We start from the raw sequence: 25,773 nt of genomic DNA, 5'->3' as shown, positions 1-25,773 counted from the left end.
GTCTCTTGGGGGAAAATCATACCCTCATTTATTGTGACAAAATAAGGTGGCATTTTCTAAAGAACAATGCAAATATTTATGATTTTTAAAAACATCAGACTCCTATAGTATTTTTCAAAACATAAATAAAAATATGATTGTAAATTGCATCTCCAATATGTATCTGTGGTCCATGTACATCAGTTATTAATATATATAAATGCCTAGTTGCCTAGATGGACGAGCGGTCTAGCGCGCTGGTTACATGCTGCTAGGAGATTTGGTTCCACAGGTCGTGAGTTCAATTCCGGGTAGGGGCGGAAGAGGGTATAGATATGACCGGTCAACAAGAGATGCGTACTCTTCCTAGACACTTGATCCCCTTTATCTGGTGTGTGTTGGCCTCTGTGTTTGTGTTCGGGATTATACTTTGTAGTTGCATCACTTTTTTTCAAGCTTATCCTGGTGATTCATGTATCCCTACGTCCCCTTCATAAGGCGCTTCCTTAGTTGGTCAGGTTTTCCTTTATGTTGAATATGAATAACTTAATGTTGATTCTATCAATTGCATGTCTTATCTTTAGTATGTTTCATTATGCTTCTCTGTCGATGTTGCTTAAAATACAAGATTTGCCGACCTGACGGAATCACAACTACCAAAACAGCTTGATGTATTGCTTGCTGATTTTTGGGGCTGATTACATACATGCATGTATCAATACCTAAAATTCAAGGTGGCTTTGTCAGTACGAATTGAATTATATCTTCTGCTTTTTCAGGGATTATACACATTTAATTGAGCATGATAGAAAAATAGATGCATGTAGTTAAACAGCCTATTGTACAATTGTTTTAAATTCGCTACGCAAATATGTTTAATGAATTTCCAATTTGCTGAGTTAATACACTTACCAATTTGAGATAAAAATACCGGTGTGTTAGTTTTATTTACAACAGATTTGATACATTTGTAAAATGATGTACATGCATGTAAAGCGTATAAAGTACCAGTTTTGATGCACCAGATGCGCATTTCGACAAATAATGTCTCTTTAGTGATACTCAAGCCGAAATTTTGGAAATTCGAAATGACAAAAACTTGTAAGAGCAAAAAGGAAAACTAGAGTTCCCAAAAAATGGAGCCAAGTTCGTCCAAGGATCAGAGCTGTGCATGGGGGAGATATAATCCTTAATTTGGAAATGAATTTCTAAATTTTATCCCAGAAATTAAATATTCATCCTTATTGTCAAGCTAGCAACGAAGTACTGAACTACTGGGCTGAAGACAACCTCTGGGACTAACAGTCCACCAGCAGAGGCCTCGACCCAGGGGTCTATTATTCTAGGCACGCAACGGACGCCCCTTGTATATATACAAAAATACGTCTAATCTCGGTGGTGGGTTAGGAGTTACATGTGTATGATGTAGATACGTTCATTTAAGGATGTGGTAAGTTTTTAAAATTGAAGCGCTTTCGATGTTTATGTGAATCATCCTGTAATGAAATATACATATTTGCATATTAACCCCTCAAAATCAAACAGTTATATGTGTGCTTGTGTGGTAAATATATACTCTATGTACCTTCAGAAATTTTCCACTAATTCAAATGGGTTTAATCTACGTTCAGAATGAAACTCACATGTATGATATCACCACTGTTTATTTTCTGTAAATACCGTGTACATGCTCAGTGACGGATGTCCTATGGCTTTTCTAATATCAAACCGTAACATTTTTGTAATGTTTCTGGTCTAGAACATTTAAATGTGAAAAAGATATTGATTACCTATCTTTATTTACACAATGCTTCTGATTTACAATATAGATTTACATTCATGATTTAAATATGTTTTAATATTTCACAGATTCAACAGACTTACTAAGTGCTTCCTAAGAAAACACTGTTAGTGTTAATGATACATATATTGCAAATTGAAATGAATGTCACCAGATAACGCTTGTCTATAATTAGTCCTTTCCCTGAATCTTTTTAAGTCAAGCTGTTGATTTCGCACGCCTTATACTGCTTTGAAAGTGTTAAACATATTGAAACATAACAAACTTATTTAAGACGCTCTTGCGGTCGAAATGTAAAATGTGTCTCCATTTTGAAGCCTAAGGTATGTAATGAATGTAATTGGCCATATATTTGAGTTCCATTAATACCTTCATTTGAGTGTAAAATATTATTTTGACGAATGACTACATCACTGACACAGTCCTACTGTTGGGATTATACGACAGCTTTACTTTAAACTTAGTAATTTTGAATCACTTAATCACCATTTGTCTGTCTGTCTGTCTGTCTATTTTTCTGTCTGTAACCTTTTTCACACCTTCATCTTCTCCAGAACCGCTGTGACAATTGAAATCAAAATTTGGAAAATATACTTTGGTAAAGGGGGTTCAAGTATGTCCAAATGAAGCGCCGTGCCCTTTCAAAGGGTAGACTATCAAGAAGAATAAGAAATAGAGTGTGTTTAAAAACACCGGCTTTTAAAGTTTAAATCTGCATGAATACTTCCTGATACGGTGCAGATAAACGTTTGTCCAAATCATGATCCCAGGGGATAAGATGATACCACAATAGGGAATCAATGTTTTACCTGTAAATATAGAGGGGCGTCTTTAGAAATCTTCTTCCAAAGAACAGCTGGGCCAGAACGAATGAAATTTTCTTTCAAAGAACAGCTGGGCAGAAAAAAAATGAAATTTACATGAAAATGTTTTCCTTCTAAAACGTATTTTCAAATGTGTTGAAATTGTTCTCCCCGGAGGTAGGATGGAGTCACAGTAGGGGATTAAAGTTTAACATGCGGATATAATAGGTACAAAATAAAAAAAAAAATCTTCCCCAAAACAGCAGAAGAAAAACATGTTGATATGATGGCATCCATAGGTGGTACAGATTCAACATTGTTCAGTTATGTCTCCTCGAATGAGGGTCGGAAACACACTAGGGAGTCAAATTTTACGTGAAAATGTATAAGGAGTATCTTTTACACCCTCCATATCAACAACAATAGAGTCATGATAAGTCAAATTGGTATGCAAGTATTTTACGGTAGCTTAAAGTTCATTTCAAAGGACCCTTGGGGTAGAGTTGGAAAATAGCAGATCAAAATTGTATTTGGAAATATACAGGACATTAGTTTAAACGTTTTTTTTTTCAAGAGTACTAGGGCCACACTGCATCCTGCATCATACCCTAAAGCTTATGTTTTCAAGTTGTATTTATTCAAGATTTCTATACCCCCACAACTCCATGCATAGTCAAGGGGTATTGTTTCCTCCTGCATGTTCGAAACTTTAACCTAGCTCATAACTTTTGTATAATGAATGATTTGGATCTCATGATATGCACATTCATTTTGACAAGTTTATTCCATGATGCCTGGCCAAGTGAGCCCGACCTTCTTCAGAGCATCAAGGCCATGCAAGTCCTATGTCAGTGTTTAGGGATCCCATGTTGTGTGAATTCAAGCCCGCCTGTGCCGTAACCTTTTGTGAGGTCACAATACGGAGTCAACTGATTGAATGGGGATGTTGATTTTCAAACATCTTTTAAAAATCACAACTGTTAAATAACAACAGTACCAACGTAACTCGGGTGGGGGATGTGAACCATGGACCTCTTGTTTATTAAGAATATAGAAAAGTGAAAGATTTTTTTCTTATATCCAATCCAATGAAATTGTGCATGGTGTCTATCGTAACTGCTTTATGTTCATTTATCAAACACACATAAGCTACACGTCTCTGTTTTTTATAAACACCCCTTACAATGATATTAGCCATGTAGTCCAAATTATCCTGTGTATAATAACAAAGTCCACGAACATGAATGCTAGCTTGTGATAAGTAAGCTAGTGCAATGGAATCTGTTTTAGGGTCCATGGGGCCTATTGATCTATGCAGTTTGATAGGTCTTTTTTTGTCCTTTTTTTTTTTTTTTTTATTTCATCAATATGTATTTGATATTTTTGGATGATCATACATTAGGAAAATAACTCAAAAGGGCAACTATGTCGTTTCAACTCAACAAACCTGATTTTGTCGTGACGGCTGATGTATATTCCTTGTATTCTATTCATGTTTAGTACAATGGATTTCCATTCACAAAGCTTTCACAAAAATAGTAATAGAAGCCGTATGGAGTTTATCCTGGACATATGCAGATAGTGCAAACATTCAGATTGAATTGTGATAGAGAACTACGTGTATGATTACGAATTTTAAGGTATATCGCAATTCTCTGATGTGTGTTTAAGATGATGCTTTGATAATTTGACATGGAGAATGGTGGATGTACAAGTGTATTATTGTTATTCATTGTAGTTTTACACATATACTAGAAAGTGTTGTCCATTTAACAAAATATAGTAAATAAAACAACTGATGTAACTGTATTTTGTGTTGTCTTAGGGAGGAAGATGGCAGTACTTGGTGATTACAGCGTATGGAAAACAGAGATATCAGGTAATCAACTTCTTATACTCAAATTTGTGTGAGTAATAATTCAATCACTTTTACTTGAAAATGATATTACTAAATATATACCTACACTGTATTTAAAAAGGTGCAAATAACGAACATTTTATGCTGAACTGTACAACAAATGGACGAATTCAATATTACAAGCAATGTCCGTTTAAAAAAGGTATTGGAAATTGCGAACGATTGCATTACTTAGTTTTGTCATTAAAACAACATAACCTCACAAGTTCCGGTATTATCGTAAATTGATACTTTCAATTTATCAAAATCAAATGTAACATTCATTATGTATATTCGTTTGAAGAAAACATAGTATTGATCCATGCAACTTTTTAATGCATACTAGTATTAATATACCATCTTAGATAAGAATGGAATATGAATTTTAATGTTTTAGCTCTGCATAGTGCAAAACACTTGAATATGAATGTGTTATGATTCACGTACTCTCTATCTATTATAACATACACGAAAGATCAACAACATCAAAGATCAATAGTTCACTGTCCAATGTGTATGAAATATATATATACAGTGTATATATATATATATATATATATATATAAATATATATATATATATATATATATATATATATATATATATATATATATATGACAGAGATCATATAAAATAGGCATGGTGACATTTGTAACAGAATAAATAATAATCAAATCAACAAAATGAAAATTAAATCCCTAAAATGATGTGTTTATTCATTGAGTGTATTTTGTTTAAAGTCTCTCTCGAGAACAATCTAATTAATATCAGACTTCTTAGATCCACGCCGTATACTCTGAATAGCGACTGTGAGTTATTATTATTTTATTCATTTATAAAGCGCAAAATTACAGATAGTTTCTATGCGCTGTACAATGTGCCAATGATCAATGATATTATACTAATAAAAGACCTGGAAGAGCTATAGAGGAGATGATAAAACACTGAAAAGAATTTAGATAAAACATGGTAGTAAAATGACAAAGTGATTGACTTATACTTGACAAGATACAATTGGTGTATAGGTATTCGTATGGTGGATCAAAATTCTGTTTGCAAGAGCTGGTACATGGAATCCTTAATATTACACTGAATTTTACATTCACATGGCATATTCACGTTGAACAAGAGTGTTTATAGGGTTTTGCGGAATGATCCATGTGGTTTAAGCTCTCGAAGTTCCAGTGGCAGTTTATTCCACAATTGTACACCTAGTGTTTTAATGGCATTTGCACCGTGTTTGTTTGATGGTTTCTTCAGGTTATCTTAGGATGTGATTTTAATTAGATATGGAAACATCATCTTTGCCGGTGAAGGGCTGCAAAATTTAGGCCTATGATCGGCGCATTCGGCTTTTGGACAAGGAGGGTTCTTTAACGTCTCATACCTGCTGTGACACGGGACCTCGGTTTATTTTTCCGATCTCACCTGAAAGACCGCGCCATTTAGTTACCTCGTAAGACAAGCAAAGGGCACTGTAGACCTTATCTAACTCATATCTCCACGGATAATATTAATGTAATATTTAACTAGTTCTAATTGTAACGGGGATCGTTACATATGTTCCCCAAACCTCCCCCAATTAAAAAGTGATGTCCTTGTTAATCTATAGCAAAAATCATTTTATTTTAGCCTTTAATTACATGTAGTACGTTCAATATGGTCATTTCAGTACCAAGAAATGAAAGAAAGCGTTGCAATCACGCGCACGCGTGTATGATTCCACATTTTTGTTGATGTCGTTCAACAGGCATTTGTATCATATACCCACAGTATGAATTTCATAATGTTTCCACCAAATATAAGGAAGTTATAGCGATTTTAAAATCGTCCAATCAGAATTCAGCACACGTGAATGCACATGCTGAGCAGTAATTCTAACCACAGCAATTTGTAAGGAGTGCCAAGACACATCTAAACCCCTAATATCAATAGAATATGATGAAAAAGAAAAACGTTATCGTCCTTTAAAAATTGAACATTTGAAAAACGTTGCACGCGCATGCGTGTGTGCGTTGGCATTTTTTGTTACACCAATATGTAGATACACATATTGTATACGTATGCTGTGAATATCATCTCATTTGCTTCATAAATAAAAGAGTTACAAACGTTTTAGTATTATCCAATCAAAATGAAGCGCACGTGCATGCGCGTGCAAATTGGTAATTTTGACCATGTACACTTTTCTGCTTGTCAACTTCGACGACGACTGTCCCTACACTGCTGCGTATTTGCGTACTATTCTAAATCTTTCCAAAATAATCACTGAGCGTTACGAATTGGATTATTAAATTGCAATTTGCAGCCGCCATGTATAAATAATAAGTAGCGGTCGTCAATTGCAACCAGACCCAACCTGATACCCAAGTTGTCCCAGAAAAGAGTCCTGGAGACTGCTCTCTCAAAATGCGGGACTGCTCTGGGACTGACCTGGGACTGCTCTAGAAAGCAGTCCCAGCGGTCCCAGCAATCCCCGGGACAGCTTTCTGAGACTGTTTTTTTTTTTCAGTGAATGAATCACGGGATGTTATGACTGACAGGAAAGTCCCGTCCACTGTGTATTCAGAAAATACACAAATCACCTCAGTAGTTTGTTCACCGCTTGCTGACGCACTTTCACTAGAAAACTTGATGGAAATAGAATAGCAAGAATATCTCCCTACATTCGGCGGCGGATAATTTGAATAATATCTAACCAATCATTTAAAAATCAAAAATACGTGTACACGTAAGTGGAAAACAGTTTTTGCTAGTTTAATATAGACGATAAGTGAATAAATCATTTAGGCGACTTTACACACATTTATTTGTTTTGATTGTTTTGAACATATTTTATTGTACATAATAATATACAAAAGGATCAGAAACAAGTTCAAATAACTTACGAGTTCTTCTCCTTAAAAATATAACAATATATTATTGTAGAAAATTAATGTACAAAAAATTTAAATTGAACATCAATTGAATCTTTTGGTTTCATGAATAAACGACTGAACATAAGAAAAAATACGCTTGTTTAACTCAGAAGATAAAGTATTATTACCCCAAAGTAGAAGGTGGACATCGATAATAACTAGATCATTTAACCTCAGCAAGCTATCCATTAATTTATATCTAGCATTTGAATATTTACTGCAAATAAAGAAGAAATGATAAGCGTCTTCTTTCATACCACAAGAACATAACGGAGAATCAACAATATTGCGTCTATATAGATCGTAATTCAAAATACATGTGTGTCTAAGTTTGGTATGAATTATATTCAGAAAACGAGTACCATAGGAAAAATATGCCGGTGGTTTGGGATTGTTGATATTTTTGGAGCTAACACTCTTACGAAATTGCTTAACTGAAGTAGCTTGTCTTGATTCTATATCAAGTGAATTCCATTTTGATAAAGCATCAGGTACAAATGATTTCTTATAAAGTTCAAGTCGGCATTTTGGCATTTTATAATTGTCTCCATAACGGAGATTGTACTTGGATGTATTATTTATTTTTCTTGGGATCGTTTCTTGTAGATACTCAGGAACATCATTATTATGAACTCTGAACATGGTAACTAATTTAGCTGTTGTTCGTCTAAAAGACAGAGGCTCTAAGCCAGTTTCTAAATACAAAGAATCTCTAGATGCTAATATAGGAAGGCCAGTAATTATTCGCGCTGCACATAGTTGGACTTTTTCTAACAAATCACTATCGTATGCATTACAACCATCCCAAACCACTGAGGCATATTCTAAAGCTGGTCTAATAAAAGTAGTGTACATTTTTAATAGAGTGTTTCTTCCTAAAGTAAATTTTAGCTTTTTAAGAAGTCCTAAATTTTTGTAAGCCTTACTTGTTATTGTATTTATATAATGTGACCAACCCAAATCACGTGAAATGAACAACCCTAAATGTTTGTGCACTGGCACATATTCCAACTGACAATTTTGAAAAAAATAATTTAGGAGGATCAATATCCTTATTCAATGTAAAAAATACAGCTTTTGTTTTAGAGGGGTTAAATTTTAACAACCATTGTTTAGAGCATTCATCTAGAACACGAAGATCATGATTCAACGTGAATTCAATTTCATGTACGTTCTTAGATGCATATTGAATGGAGTTATCATCAGCAAATAATCTACAAAAAGACAGCATATTTTCAGCAACATCATTAACATAAATTAAAAACAATAGTGGTCCAAGAACAGAGCCTTGGGGTACCCCTGCATTTACACTTGCACTTGCACTTGAAGACAAATGGTCTTTATACATAATTTTTTGGCTGCGACAAGAAAGATAATCAGAAAGATAATCAGAAAACCATTCAAGAATATTACCTTTGATCCCATAGGTTTGTAATTTAAAAAGAAGACCTTTGTGCCAAACTCTATCAAAAGCTTTAGATAGATCACAGAAGACCATGCAACAAGATTTACTATCATCTATGCTTTTTGTAATGCTGTGATAAGTTTCTAATAGTTGAAAAACTGTAGAATGACCTGGTAAAAAACCAGCTTGGTATTTGTAGAATAAGTTGTTTTTATGAAAAAAATTATACACATTTATTTCAATAACCCAGTCAAGAAATAGATATAGTTATGCTACATAATTTTCAGAACCCAAGACACACTTCACGTGTATGAAATATCAAAAAATAAAATAATGAATAACAACAGCAATACCGCCTGATAGAACATGGACGTTAATTGATTTTACGTTGTGTTTGTGGTTATCAGACTTGTAAACTTTGCATGCATCTTTTTCACTCTTATTCATAAACTAACATTTTGGTATAAATTGATGAAAAAGTTTTACACAAGTATTTTAAATATTTGCTGCCTCCATGTATAATGTATTGTTTTTCTCTTTAATTGTATTGTAAGTCATTTATCTTCGATTCCGACTTACGTATTGTCGGCTTAGCTCCTCCCACTAGTTATTGTAACCCCGCCTATTGGGACTGCTGGGACCGCTGGGAATGTTTTTCGGTTTGTTTACTGGGACTGCTGCGAAACTGCTACACAAATTAAGTAGCGGCCGCCAGGTAAATTATCCTGGCACGTATCAGTTGATCATAAAATACTTTGTGAAAAATTGAATGTCATCGGCGTTAAGTCAATTGAATGTTAAATCCTATTTATCTGTGAGAAAACAAATTGTAAATGTAAACAATGCAAATTTTGCTGTATGTAATTTTACAGGCGGGGTTCCTCAAGACAGTTTACTTGGGCCTCTTTTATTTCTAGTATATGTTAAGGCAGTGGCGTACCTACATTATAGCACAGTAAGCACGTACTTACAAATATATTTTGCAATTAATAAAAAAAGATTGTTATTATTTCATAGCAGCTTCCGACAATGCTTTGCGTTCGTACTGGAACTAGTTTCGTTATGTTACAGACCGGTCACCATGGTTAGGTGGTCAGAGGGGTCGTTTTGTGACGGGGAGGGGGTTGTGGATCAGAAACCCACTCGTACCTTGGCCGTGTTATGTACTCACGGCTTAAGAATACATGTAATGACTCGTATTGACTCTGAACAATCCGTAAAGCGATTGTAACCCAACGTGAATGAAATCGTAAATATCACTTAAGCATTCGTAATAATCCGTAAACAACTCGTAAACTACCCGTAACATATCGTAAACTAACCGCAAAGATTAGGGAAAAAAACTGTTTACGATCGTTTTACAGATTTTTACGAGCATTTTGCGTGTTCTTGCGACCAGTTTACGATATTTACGGATTGTTACAAGTTATTTATGGGTTATTTGCGGGAAATGAAATCCGTGGACAAGGGTGATTTTTTTTGCCCCTATTTTCGCGGATCCTTACGAGTGTGTGCGAGTATCCGCGCTGGCCGTGTAGGTGGAAAATTTTACAATATCATAAAACAAGTATTCAAACACTAAATATTGCTGCAAAGACGAATCTAGATATAGTGAACCGTTATGATGATGAAAACGATATTAAAAATCCAATACTTATGGCTGCTAAACTGGAGGATGATAAACTTTATACCACTGGTTTACAGGAAAATTGGCAGGGACAAATACTAAAGTTAAGAAATAAGCTAAATCTTTCATCATCAGATATTGATAAAAGCACATTCTACAATTACCTGAAGAATTATAATATTGTCAATATTAACATGCTGCTGCAAAATACTGAATTCTCTAAACGTGGAAAATTGCTATTTTACAGTAAAAATAGAAAGAACTATGAATTACAAGACTATTTGAAATTCTCAATTGCGAAAGTAGTACGCTCTAAATTTCCCTTTCAACATCTACAATTAAGATGATGATATATCAAAGGAAAACCATTGCAAAGTACTATGCAACCCTGTTTGTATGCCAACATGTTTGGTGAATGAATACATTAATTGAACTGAATTGAACTAAAACTAGAAAGAAAAAAACTCACTTTCACACAGACTCACACAATACACTAAATACACCTTCCGGAACTCTTCTTTTATCGAAATACAAGGTCACCTCTTTAATTTGTAATGTTTGGTCCTGAACTCTTCAATATACTCGATATAACAATGCCCCAGTTTGACAATGTTCACAAGCCAATGGTTTAAAAATCGTAAACTCTTGGCTAGCGAAGATGCTGTTTGACCTTCGTCGCAAGTCACGCCTATTGTCTCCGTTTACGCTACGTCAAGTGCCGTGGCTGTGTGATCAAAATTACCCTCGACTTCATGAATATTTATATTCATTAATCAGCCAATCGGCGAGTTTCCATTTTTTATGGAAAGAAAATATTCTCAAGTCATGGCGTGCTCGTAGCGGAATAATCCGAGGATTGCCGATTGAGAAGAAACTGTACACGTTTTAGCTGTAACAGTTGTAACTAATGGACGCTCTTTGTTGACTTCACCGGTGTAATAAATTTGCCATATCATATGCGTAAACACGCCGCTTTCCTTAAATAATTGTCCGATCGACTCTACTCTTTCAGATTTCAAAACATCCACTTTACCCCGAATTTCCTTATCATGTTTCAGAATAGATTAATTTTATGAACACATAATTGACAAGCGTAACCACTACTGTTAATGCGAATTTCATTTCATAAATACATGTACTTGATATAAACTTGACTTGCTTCTGTAAATAGGGATATGTGGCCTGTTTTGTTCGTTATTACTAGTCTATACTGCAGGCTTTTAGGGCACCTGAGTAAACTCAGGTGACCTATTGCAATTGGTTGTCGTTCGTCGTCGTCAGTCGTCCGTCGTGTGTTAACCATTGAACATTTTTAACTTATTCTCGATAACTACCAGTCCCATTTCTTTTCATATTGACATGTAGCATCTTTGGGACAAGGGGGACATCTATTGCAAATTTCAGGACTCCTGCACCCCTGGAGCCTTAGGGGCGGGACAAAAACTGCCCAAAATTGACCAATTTTCAACAATTCACTTCTATACAACCGCACACGTGTAAGAAAAACTAAATGCGTCGTGATGTAGAGCAGGATTGATTGATTGATTGTATATTGCTTAACGTTTCTCTTGAGAATATTTCACTCATATGGAGACGTTTGTAGAGCGGGAGGCCTCTGTCAAAATTGTAAATTTCATGAACTCCGGGGTAGGGGTTCTGACACCAGGGCAGAGCCATGCTTGGTATATAGTGTTTAATGTGTAAACACTTAAATAACATCTTCTTTAGTGTCATTGATACTAAATGGAAAGTAAATGGATATTTAGAAAAACAGGTAGTCCTTTACCAAAATTGTAAATTTGATGATCCTAAGGTTTTGGTATCAGGGTGTGGCCAAAATGGTCAGTTATTAAATGTGTGAACAATATACATTTTTAATTTCTTCTTGATAATAATCATTCCAATTTTTTTCCAATTTGATATGAAGCATATGTGGGACAAGGGGGAGGCTTAAATTGTAATTGGGCCCTTGGGGGCAGGGCAAAGACTTCCCAAAATTGACCAATTTTCAAAAATCTTTACAACCACACATGTGTAAGAAAAACGAAATGCTTAGTGATATACATGTAGCCTCCACAAAAATGTAAATTTCATGATCCTCGTTGTAGGAGTTTTGACCTCAGGGCGGAGCCAATCTCACTATATAGTGTTCATGTGTATAATACTTAGATAACATCAGATCAGTGTTGTTGATACTAAATTGAAAGTAAATGGATATATAGAAAGAGCAGGTAGTCCTTTACCAAGATTGTACATTTGAAGATCCCCGGGTTAGGGATTCTGACCCCAGGGTGGGACCAAACTTAGTATACAGTATTTATCTGTAAGTTTGCTGATACTGTATGAAATCTAAATGCATACTTAAGAATAGCAGAAAAGGATGTACAAAAATTGTAATTCTACACATCTTGTTTTATACTCTTGCTGAACATTAGAATTTACCTTATACATTCAGAACAGGACAATTTTTTTTTCTAGATTTCATAGCCCTTTGGAGTAGTGATACTTTTTCACTAGTACTCAGGTGACTGATAATACCTGTGGGCCTCTTGTTTGTTGTGGGCGCAGACATTAAAGTATCGGAAATCTGTTATTGTACTTGTGATTGGTCAAAGAAATTATTGCATCACTTTATAAACATTCATGAAAATCGAGGGTTTGCTGATCATGTCGGCACGGTTTGAGGTCGGGTAGGTACTTCTGGACTTAGAACCGTGGTTAACGACGTTGTAGCTTGACATGTTACATGTATGTCTGTGCAGGCCACGTTTTTTCCCGTGCTAGATGGCGCTATGTCGCTTGTCAAACAATCTTGTGATTTTCTACCGTCTTCTTTATAGAATGCATCGCTATGCGAAAACACACGGGTAAACGCGTTATCGGCTATTCGGTTGTTATCGGACATTCGCTTCAATGGCGTATGTTTAGGAAACACAGGGTAACTTCATACGTTTTTTTTATTGATAAAGACACATTCTATGCCGCGGTAATAGTAATACTAAATAGGTATATGATCATCCTTTCAGCAGCTAAAAGCGCACATCAATCAATTCCCATTTAAAAGATTAGCAGCACTGAGAATAGAAAATCCACTATGCATTTTGTAAAAATCTATCAAAAATGTAATACTAGAGCTGTAAAGAATTGTATTTATTCAAGAGGGGGTATTGATTAGCATTTTTAGACTTAAATAATCCTATACAGCATTAACTAGACACCAAATTGGTGTTTTAGTAATAAAAAATTCGTGAAACTGGTGTTGTTAAGTGTTCGGAACAAAGTAATGGAGACTTAAAACTATAGTAATTGCGTTGTGTCATTCTTATCTGCTGGGTACTGAGTTGGTGGATCTAATAGAAATTAAAAGTTTTTTCTGGTGACAAATCGATTGATAATATATTGTTTAATGCCCCTCTCGGGAATGTTTCCCTTATATGGAGACGTCACCATTGCAGATGAAGGGCTGCAAAATTTAGGCCTATCATAGGCACTTACGGTCTTTGAGCAAGGAGGGATCTTTATCGTGCCACACCTGCTGTGACACGGGACCTCGGCTTAAGCGGTCTCATCCGAAGGACCGCCCCATTTAGTCCCATCTTACGACAAGCAGGGGATAATCAGGACCTACTCTGACCCGAATCCCCAGGGGCATTTTGTATATGTATGATTAACTGTCAGACAAAATAGTAGCGTAGTACATGCAATGTATGAAACATTTTATACTAGAGAAAGGGAGCTTGGACTGGTGTCAAGTTATGAAATGATGGAGCTTTTAAAAAAAACCTTTTCCCCTAACAGTATGATTTTTTTTTAAAACTTTTAAAACAATCTAAGTCCTCATTGAATCCGAATTCATATTTTTCTTTCAGATTCCATGGATGATTTCACGTGCTACTACTATAGCTTCTCGACATGTCATTTCGAATAATAGTATAACATAGTACTGATAACTATCCCAGTGATGTTATTAAATGCAGACAATAAGTCATTAAACTTATCAGAGACACCCAAGCGAAAATACATGTATATGTTACAAGAACCTACTAAGAACTAAACCTTGATGTACCACCTACCAAATAACAATCCACATGTAAATGAAATGTAACAATACTAATTTCTACATACAATTTATAGTGTCTGACACATGTACCAGAACGCACGAACTCAAAACTCAATCGAGATGGATGGACAGGGATAAACATACATTCCCTTTGTCCACCGTGATCAAACCCTAACTTGATAGCACAGTCATTCTCTATCAAATGAGGAAATGTTTTCCGACCATGCATTACATACAATTTAGTGCCAATGCGATTTACTCCGATAAGTATGCAGAAAAGGTTTTTTGCCACGCACTTGGCACATTTATTCACTGGTCATTTGCTATGATCCTATAAGGCTGGTTCTTGTCCGGTTGTTTGATATTTGTCTCTTTAGACACGTTTTTCACTTTCATTGCATCCTTGAAATTTCACACCACATATACCTGTACGTACATGAATTCAAATATTCACACTAATTGAATAACATTGCAATTGAAGCCTGATTATGTTTGTCGCCATAAGCAGAGCAGTCTCGTAACCAGAGAGAAAACGAAGTGTACCAATGAAATCACCTATTTTTGTGTGCATAGAAACAGGGTTTCTTGTCAATTCCGAAACCCAAAAGAGTTTACAAAATTATTTTCTAAAGTGTTTTAGTGTACCAACGCATCGTGTGTACGTGGACTGATTTAACATTCGTGTTATGATTTCCCCCTCTTTGTTTTCGACAGAATGGTATAAACATGTATGGTAAATGTCACTGATGAAAGGTGAAGATAACGAACAGTGATCAATCTCATAACTCCTATAAGCAATAAGAATTAGAGAGTTGAGCAAACATTGACCCCTTAATACACCATGGATGAGAACAGGTGTCTATGACGAGTAAACATCCTCTGTCACACCCGCCGTGAGCCCTATATCTTGATAAGGTAAGCGGAGGTATCCGTAGTCAAAACCAGCGTGCCAAGAAAGAAGAATATCCTAATCCGTCTACTTCATGTCCATACACTGTATGATGTACAGTGATCCCCCGCTATAACGCCAACATTTGTACCTCGGCAATTTCGGCATTATAACGGGGGTGGCATTATATCGGGGGAAGGGGGTATGTGTACAGTTGTCATAAGAAATCAAACACATTTATCTACTACATCATGCTTTGAATGCCTGGATAATCCCGGCTTCCTGTGGTCGTAAATGCCTGATAATGGTAGGAGTATTTAATGATTTCTAGTTTTTGTTTGATGTCCAAGACGCTTACACTTAGGTGTGTCCGCCATACTTAGATTTAAAAACCAATACTGCATATCTGAACTCAGTTGATTATAATTTACGTAACTTATTATCTGCTGCAAACTTTGATATCTTGATAACTAATGGCAGATAATTGCGTAAGCCAACTCACTGAAATTTTCCTGCCGTTGATTGGCGATAATTCGCGAGGGTGATTATAACGGAAATTGACCCAATCGTACCTGTAAATAGGTTGGCGGATGGCGGCATGCGGGGGATGGCGCTATAACGGGGTTTAACATAGCAAGGAAAACAGGACTTTGAACTTTTTTGGCGATATGCGGGGGTGGCATTATAACGGGGGCAATATAACGGGGGATCACTGTACATTAAAATGATATTCAGCATGATGTTAATGATTGGAAATTGATTGAATGGACATTATGATGCTGATTAAATCATAAACCGGGGTTATATAATGCAGTTACTTTTAGACACAAATACCTTAATGGCAAAGTCTCCCTCTCTCTCTCTCTCTCTCTCTCTCTCTCTCTCTCTCTCTCTCTCTCTCTCTCTTTCTCAAATAATTTGTACGCAGTTTCGTACTTGCGTATAGGTAGCTACGCGTTTGCAGAGTATTATATGTCTTTCTTATAAGATAAGAATATGCAAGACTCCACGTATTTTTGTGTCTGATTGCTATTTTTGATCTAACTTTAATATAATGTACATAGAAAATAAGCAAAGCCCGATGATAAGATCATACAACTTGTTTATAAAAGCAGAAAGGGGCAATCAATTTCACGTTTTATTAGAAGAGAATTCTTTCCACCTTATGTTATTTCATATACAACTCATTAAATGGTTAATGCTGAGTATTCGTGTGATTCTTACTTTCCTCTACAGTAACATCAACCTAATTACTGATAACCAGAGTTACTGATAACATTCAAAGTAATCAACTGAATTTCCGGTAACGAATTAAAATCAAAATTATTGCTTGTAGATTGACAAAACTTGTCTCAACGATTGATTGATTGTATCTTGCTTAACGTCTCACTCGAGAATTTTTCACTCATATGGAGACGTCACCAACACCGATGAATGGCTTCAAATTTAGGCCTATGCTCGGCGCTTACGGCCATTGAGCAGTGAGGGTTCTTTAGCGTGCCACACCTACTTTGACACGGGTCATCCGTTTTTAAGGTCATCTCCGAGGACCCATGACATTCACATCTGTTGCCGAGCGTTTGGCGATGGAACTGTCACTACCTGTTTTAACGACTTAGGTGTGTCGCGGCCGGGATTCGAACCCCGGGCCTTCCGCATACGGGGTGAACGGTCCGTGGTTCGAATCCCGGCCGCGACATTGGCCATATGTTATATTGTTGACAGTAAGTAATGGTTGATAAATTGCAGAAAATGTCGGGTTGCATTTACTTACAATAAAAATTGTGACCAAAATGTGTAACAAAATTGGTAAATTTTACTTTTGTAAACGTTCTATTCTTCTACATCAACACCATAGAATACATCCGCGCATTTTTCTTGAATTTTAATACTTACGGTCCAACGCAAACTAGTTGCCGTGCCCTAAAAGAACTCCAATCACAATTATTTTAAGAAAATAAACTTACCAGTCCAAAACCACTTTCAACCGAATGTCCGAATTCTACCGAATAGCCGATAACGCGTTTACCCGTGTGGAAAGGTTGTTATTGCTTTTCTTGACATTTAAAATGTTACATATCACAGTCATTGATACAATTTAAAAGATATAAGCCTTTGCTGAAAACATAAATAAAAGACGTCATGCTTTGTTAGAACACTTCTGCGGTGACAGACATCTGTCTCGCAGAAACGCATGCAACTTCTCAAATCTTATTGAACATGTAATGGGCCGGCTCGTGCCGTCCCATAATAAACACATAATGCTATATGCCACCCCCTATTTTATTTACAGAATACCGTTAACTTGTATGGATATCCAGCATCAAAATTGTAGCATATGTATTTTTAATCATGATACATATGTATATATAACTGCAATTTGTTTTTCTACCTACAATGCATTATTTGGCTAGTTGTATTCGGCGCCGGACGTGCCCGCGCGGCAATCGTGATCATTGTTTTCCGGTAGAATTTGCCATGGTAATAAACACTCACATGAGCTTAATTTTCTCTACTTTTTAGCTTTATCGCTTGTTTTTTTGTTTTTGTTTTTTGTTTTTTTTGTTTTTTGGTTTACGGAAATAGCTTACGCAAATATCGACCCCAATCAAAGTTGTTTTTTTCAAAGACAACAAACTAATGATACTTAGTGTCTTTTAGCTATCAATATATATTTTGCCCTAAAGTGTTTATATCTATATGAGAATTCACAATTTTAGGAGCTAGGATACAACCCACAGAATTTCCCACTTTGATGACAAATTATTTACTAAATGAATGAATTATCAATAAATAAGTGTCCCTTCCCAGTGTCTAAATATTAATCAGCCGTCAGACTTTATCAATTGTTATGTACATATTTCTTTTCTTTTTTCAATATTTTTTTTTGCCTGGGCTCATATGATGTGAAAGCCCCCCCCCCCCAACCCAACCCTAACCCGTTTATCAACACTCCAAATGCCATGCGAAACTGCGCATATAAGACCCCCTTATCTTTTTCTGATCCAGTATCAACACATTTATTTTCTTTTTATACTTATGTTTTGTAAGTATACATTAAAGATTATCGAAATCTCTTCTACGTTCAATTAAAATTCTCGTTGTCATTGATGATATTTCTTCTTGATTTATTAAATTTTTAGATAATATTTGATGTATATTTACAATCCATAAGTTAGAAAGGTGTGTAGAAGGTTCGGGGGTGGGGTGGGGGGGGTTGCATGATCCATCATACTTCAAGTCCCTGTCTATATATTAAAACTACCCCTATTATGACCTCACCACGTGCGACTTCTGGTAAAATATCGAACCGAAATAACGTATGATAAAAAAATAAGCGATACATTTCTATAAAAATAATTGTAACGCGCGGACGCATTATTTTTGGTCTAATTGATTTTCTCGGAATAGCAGCCTTATGACGTAAAATTTCCAATTGATAAAGTACCGAAACCTGTACCAAAAATGTCAACGAAGCCCTGGGCCCTACATGTATGTATGGCTATGACATTTTTAAAATTGTTCAGTATACATCAGTGGCGGAATTAGGGGAGGGGAGCGCAGCCCTGAAATTTCAAATCAAAGTCAAATCGTGGTGTGTTGTTTAAAAAAAATGTACTAAACGATACCAGAAGCAATTTTTTTTTTCCACTCCCGGAGAAATAAATCACAAAATCTCTTGATTTCTTGAATTACTTTATTGGGAGAACTTATTTTTTTCCAAAAACCCTTAATGTTTGCGTCATTTTATTAATTTCACATTATAAAAAAATGATAGAAAATGTTACAAATGACTAAATAGGGACACGTTTCAAGCTCTATAAAATCTGTTGAATCCAGGAGCTTTCGGGGGCTTCACTCTGGAGCCACTGGGACCTTTAAGGCTGCGCCCAGAGCCCTTGCTTCATAAAGTGACAACCCCTGTAACAGCAATTCCTGGATCCTCCCTAGTACATGTATATTTATCTATTTATATTTATATCTCTATCTTTCTGTCAGTCTACATACAAGTATCAGTAGGTAGATTTAAACTGATAAGTAATGTCTTGAGTTCCAGCCCCGCTCGTGCTATGACTTCGTCAAACCTAAAAGGTAAACATAGTAATAGTGCTCCATCATAAACCGCTCAGCATTTAGAAGCGAGAGTAAGACCTTTAAGGAGGTATGCTACACCAGAGAAATTTGATGTAGATGAAAAGTGGAAAATATGTACAACAATATTTTGAAGTTGAAATTTTTCAAATTTATTTAATTTTGTCAAAAAATACAGTTTTAGTAGAAGGTAATCTGAAAAAATAAAATAAAACCTCTGCTGGACTTGAACCTGTGACCTACAGTTTAGTAGTCGGTATGCTAACCTACTGAGCTAATCGGCTAGGTATCTTAATTGAAAAGCAAAAGTCAAATATTGCTGATATTGATTTTTTCCTTCATGTTTTAACCCTTTCTCTACCGTATCGGTCAATATGAGCGATAGCGCGTAAAAACAGGGCTACGCAAAAGGAGTGTCTATAATTTTTTGAAACTACGGACGTAATATATATGTTTTATATATCATATTTTTGGAAATTTTCTATATTTTTTTAACTATGCAAAAATCAATTGAATAAATAAAGCCATTAAATTAAAAAAAGCATTTAAAATGAAGGATGACTTCGTCTAAATATGACGCAACGCTTTGTCGCAAGGCCATTTCCCCCCTCGCTATGATTTTTTTTTATTTTCCCTATGACTGCAATATTTTTTATATATTTGAGAAGCATATATTCCCTGCTTTCAGTACATATAAAAATTATTTTTAATGGCTGGCAAAGTTATAAGAAAATAGCAATTTTTTGCACATATACGTTGTTTTACGATTTTATTTCGCAATGTTTAAACAGATCGGCGTTTTATCTATATTTATATATGGAAATAGGGAAAAGTAAATACATCCTGTAGAAGTAGAGGAAATGTTCTTTTTGATGGACCCTTATTCATATTATAATTCTCGGTAGTTTTTATATTACGATAAAATGAAATTGGGACATGCTGCGCGGTTTTCTTAAAAATTAGCGACAAATCGACGTCGCTAAAAGCAATCGACGCGCGTCGCACAATAAAGTGGTGAAAACTATTTGTATTGTCCTCTTTTAGTAAATTCAGTACCTGTTGATACACTAAAACAACATACATACATGTATGAAATAATCAGCCAGGTATCTCTGCTTTTTTTTTTAAAGCATAAAACCAATATTGGTTTATAACAGTTACACAACCTACATGTAACTTCATAAAACACCTATTGAGAATATTACATCGGCAGATTGAATTTAAAAAAAAGATAAATAAAGTACTTCGAATTCAGATATAAACGTTATATTTGTTCGGAATAGTAATAATTTTTTTCTCTGCCAAAGAAAGAAAACAAAAAAGAAGTTCGCCTATATATAGCCTGTATACTTTTATTTTTCCGTGATCCGGATCGCGGGCCTCGCGGGCTTTTCTGAAAGTGTGCACGGAGAACACACGTGTTTCCGTTTCAACGAAAACAACACAGCTTCACCGTGACTGCCACAACCAACGCTTGTATTTTACATCTTTAAAACGACCTGATGTCAGAAGAAGATGCCCTGGATCGCCTGTTGCAGGATGACCCAAACGATCATGCATTCAGTATAAATACGTACATGTAAGTTGATGTAGCCACATAGGCCGACTAAAAAGAAAACAAAAATGTGGTTTTGTCATGTTATGAAAAATTCACGATTAATTAACCACAATTTGATGCCATGGTTTGTCGTTTCATGAAAGCAAATATTTATATTTTATGATATCTAAAACAAGTGAATAACACCCTGTCCGGGTCCGGCAGTTTGATTAACACCCCTCCCCCCCTTTTCCCCAGAATTATCTCCTTACGTGACGCGCGAGTGTAAGAAGGGGGTGTATTTAGTGTATAATGGGATGGGGTGGTTTTAATCAGACTGGGCATTCACGACCGCTGGTGAGAAGACTATTTTCCAAGTTTTTTCCATGTTTATAAAAGAAATTATCTATCTATGAAAAGAAAACACAATCTGTTAGGAAAACACACTTATGATAGAATTTATTATCATAATTTGAATTATTTTCTTTATTCTGTAACAGAAATAAAAACAAAATGTGTGTTTGGGCCAAAATGGGGGTGGGTTAACATCAATCAAAGTCTGATTATGACAGGCTAATGAAAAATCATATTGATTTCTCTTTTATCCAAATGCATGTATTTTATATACACTTAGTAGCTTATGACCATAAATTAAATGTGATCCATACATGCTGGTACTTGTATGCTATGAGCTGATGGGCATGTCTTCCCTTCTTGCCCACAGGGGCTCGGTTATCAGATATTGAAGTTTTGTATTATTTGTTCCTGAATAATAAATTGAAGTTTTGCATGATTTGTGTCCGAATAATAAATTATATAAATGCAAGGTGAAGATAACGAACAGTGATCAATCTCATAACTCCTACAAGCAATACAAAATAGATAGTTGGGCAAACACGGACCCCTGGACACACCAGAGGTGGGATCAGGTGCCTAGGAGGAGTAAGCATCCCCTGTTGACCGGTCACACCCGCCGTGAGCCCCATATCATGATCAGGTAAACGGAGTTATCCGCAGTCAAATCAGTGTGCCAAGTACTTTAATGTACACATGATACACCTTTTTGAAAACCTCTAAAAAAGCGGATTTTGGTGGTGGATTTTATTTATATAATTTATTATTCGGACACAAATCATGCAAAACTTCAATTTATTATTCGGGAACAAATAATACAAAACTTCAATATCTGACAACCGAGCCCCTGTGTTCTTGCCGGTCTCCTCCGTGGCCGAGTGGTTAGAGCATTGCGCTCAAAATCACACGGCCTCTCATCTCTGTCGGCGCGAGTTCGAATCCCATTCGCGCCGGCAAGTGAGAAAGTTTTCCCAGTTTACTTTCGAAAGATCGGTGGTCTCTCCCCAGGTATCTGGGTTCTCTCTTCCACCAATAAAAAAAACTGGGTGCCACCAGATAACTGAAAAATTGTTGAGTTTGGCAGAAAACATCAATCAATCAATCCCCTTCTTGCCTAGATTTTCTCTAATTTCGACTAAATCCACAGCCCATCAGAGTACCATACAAGGGGATTTAGACACTGGGTACCATTAAGAAGCAATTCAATTCAACTTTTATATCTGGGGTCATTCACTTTCCCTCAGAGTTTCAGTATTTTCGCTGGACCCTGTAGGTTTTAACCTGAATTTCTTCAGTATTTGCCCTCGTGTATAATATATGCTAGGCATAATGCAGATACCTACATGATACATTTTTTTTTCATTACCCACTCTGCTACTCTCGCAATGTATAATAAAATATTCGATTCATTTCTAACACATGTATGCAATCCCTTACCATATCTTTAAATAAATTTGAGTAAATAAATTTAAGTGCGAAACTGTTCCATGCTACCGTGAAACTTAGATTTTGCTTTTTAAACATAAACCAACAATTCTTAATTGTGATTTCTTTTCTTCTTTAAAAAGGGTATTGACATCGCAATATTTAGTGGGAAGTTCCCAGGTATCATCCGCTAGCGACAGTCTACTGACAAATCCAGACATGCATTGGAAGGATGCTGATGTGGAGGACACAGGAACACCTGATCCCAGAACTGTGGCATTTCATTCGGGGTGACAACCTGCCTTTCAGTTGGTATGACTCTTTGAGGTTGAATATAGGGTTAAATCAGTGTAAATTTGATTAACATTCAAATAAATCCAGATAATACATTCACAATTGGAATCATGGCATTATGGTACACTGATATGTGTGTACCATTTTACTGTTCCTTTTTTGGTGGGTTTTTTTTTTGCTGCATAACTAGGGATCGTATACATACAAAATGAGACAAAACAATTTCTAATTAGTTTCTAATTATAAGGTATGACACGTTTTAAGGTATGGTGGCCAATACTGATTTTATTTGCAATTTTCTTTCAGATATGGGACCCTATTATTCGGAGAACTGCAGATTTTATGAAGCTGTCTTTGACAGAAGATTTGGTTTTCTCCATCTGTGTTGCCACCAACCATTATGCTGAGATGGTCATATCTAGGGGGAAGGGTTGCCATATACTTCCCAAGGAAGTTTTCAGCCTCTCACTGAAGAGGAACTGTACAGGTATTACTAGTTTTAAAAACCGATATTGTGGCAGTGATTTCCAGTTTCAAAAGAATAATAAAATGCATAGTAAAAAGATTACCTTTACCAAAATTAATCTGGCTGTGAATGTAACTCATTTATTAAATGTGTACTACAATTACCTCTGATAAAATTTCATAAGTAATTAAATGCATACTTTTCAGAGGGCCTTGATTATCGAAAACATTTACAGAGCCAATTTGAGTATTCAAAAGCTTTGACAATACATTAGTATTTAGGACTAAGTATTAAGAAATACTTTTTTTTCCAGATTTTTGTGCATTATCTTATACACGCCTGCTGTGAAGTTCCAGTCGATAGACAGATATTGGTCAACGCATGCCCCTGTCGGAACAACTCGTTATCAAGAATTATGTCTAGAAATAGGTTTCAAGAGGTTGAATATAAGAACATTTTTGTTAAATATGATGCAAGTACATTTAAATCTAGTGATTGAAAGTAAGTACTTGAACATTCGCTTATGTTGAACTTGGAGAGGAAAAATGGTTAGTACTTTTTGATAACATTTGATAAGGTGTTGTTGCTTAGCAACCAAATATAACTGAATAAAAAATAGATTATTTTAGATTAACAATAATTGAAAGATCTTTGTTTTAATGTTGCAATACTTATTCTATTTAATGGAACATAATGGCAAAACGTCATATTATTAGAAAATGATGGACAAGTATATAAAGTACGAAGTTTCCATTTGATGATCTTTGACCTTAATTCTCTTCATTACATTTTTTGTTAAAAACCTTTTAAAATGATTAAGATCTATTTAAAGATTATATTTTTAAAATAATGTGACATTTACTAATCATCATGGATTGTAATTACGTTTAAATTGTGTCGAATGGATGCAGAAAGGCAAATTATGGTCAAAATTGTACTATGAGTGTTGTTACTTAGCAACCAAAAATATTTGTTTGTCAATAAAATTGATTAGTTTGATTTTGTTCTTTTTATAGTATATTAAAAGGCACATTAGCTCATACATTTAGAATTTCCTATTTTTGACTCTAATCTAGTGAGAGGGGTCGTAATATATATATTTCAGAGAAAAAAGATTGCAAAAATGTGCACTTATATGACCTTTGACCTCGTAGACCTATATGAGGTCATGGGATACATTGACAAATTTTATAAGAAATTGTTCCCTGTCCAATTCCTAACAAAATTACATGTCATATGCCTACCCCAAATCGTGATCCATGCAGATTTAAATCGATTTTAAAATACTGTCATTTAGTCTCTAAAAACCTCTAAAATGTGCCGGTAGAGAAAGGGTTAATGGAAGTCAGCCATTATGACGATGTAGAGTACGTCCTTAATATTAAAACGGAGGTCTCCTGTCACTTGAAACTGGCGTACGTTGGCACGTTAAAGTACCTCCACTGCTACGGCCCTGAGCGCTAAGCATAGGTCTAAATTTGTGACACTTCGCCTACAGCTTGTGGCGTCTCAATATGAGTAAATAAGTTCCCGATGGGATGTGAATTAACAACCACTAAAATGATTACTTTTCTGTACATGTATTAGACTGTGATTGTTGTCTCCCCTTCTTTGTGGGGGCGGGGTACATTACAATCTTGCTATCTTCACATCCCCACATCCCTATGTACATCATAAGATATCACCAGTGCAGGATTGACTCTAAACATTTTCCCTGGATGATGAAATGAATAAAAAGTGAAATGTTTAATTTTGAAAACAAATGTGGGATCAAACTTGATCATGTGAGTGTATCCATGTTAATGGTTTTGGTTTGCTCATTTCTGCTATTGGATTGTTTACTTTTAAACAGAAGATTATAAGAAAAATATATTTTCCCAGATTTCAACGATAATCTAAACCGTAAAATCTCAGTAAAATACCCGCATAGGCGTTGAATGAATTTGATGTAATATGATCTTTTTTATTGGAAGTTGAACTATGTTCAATCTCCCTGGGTCATCACGCACTTTTCTGCGCAGTAATTTGTATTGATTTGTATAGTGGTCGTCAGCGGGGGTTCTGTGTCAGCTGATTTACTCCTAGGTAAATCAACATAAACTTTTATAAACATCCGCCATTAAATAATCCATGTAACTTTTCTGAATTAATCTAATTTTGATAATTGATATGTAAATAAATGCAATGATATTGTATTCAAATCAATTTGAATACAAGATTTCGATC

At 35.4% G+C, this 25,773-nt stretch overlaps 1 protein-coding gene and 1 long non-coding RNA gene across 3 annotated transcripts in view; both read left to right on the top strand.

The window, feature by feature from the left end:
* The first annotated feature begins 3,507 nt into the window (after nucleotides 1-3,507).
* The window catches only part of LOC130052885 (uncharacterized), an 87,972-nt gene continuing 65,706 nt past the window's right edge, over nucleotides 3,508-25,773 (top strand). Inside the window, exon 1 of the mRNA XM_056159048.1 lies at nucleotides 3,508-4,462. Within this exon, the coding sequence (XP_056015023.1) occupies nucleotides 4,417-4,462 (46 nt within the window). The 5' untranslated portion in view covers nucleotides 3,508-4,416. The remainder of the gene's footprint in view (nucleotides 4,463-25,773) is intronic.
* LOC130052895 (uncharacterized) lies at nucleotides 21,439-24,546 on the top strand. 2 transcript variants are annotated; one of them, XR_008801265.1, is made up of 3 exons: nucleotides 21,439-23,099; nucleotides 23,388-23,568; nucleotides 23,861-24,546. It is a non-coding gene; the product is annotated as an uncharacterized LOC130052895 (long non-coding RNA). The 2 variants fall into 2 exon arrangements; XR_008801264.1 differs by having other exon boundaries at nucleotides 23,388-24,546.

The sequence above is a fragment of the Ostrea edulis genome, chromosome 3 (genome assembly GCF_947568905.1).
Source record: "Ostrea edulis chromosome 3, xbOstEdul1.1, whole genome shotgun sequence".
NCBI lineage: Eukaryota > Metazoa > Mollusca > Bivalvia > Ostreida > Ostreidae > Ostrea > Ostrea edulis.
This window is presented reverse-complemented; position numbering and strand designations above follow the sequence as displayed.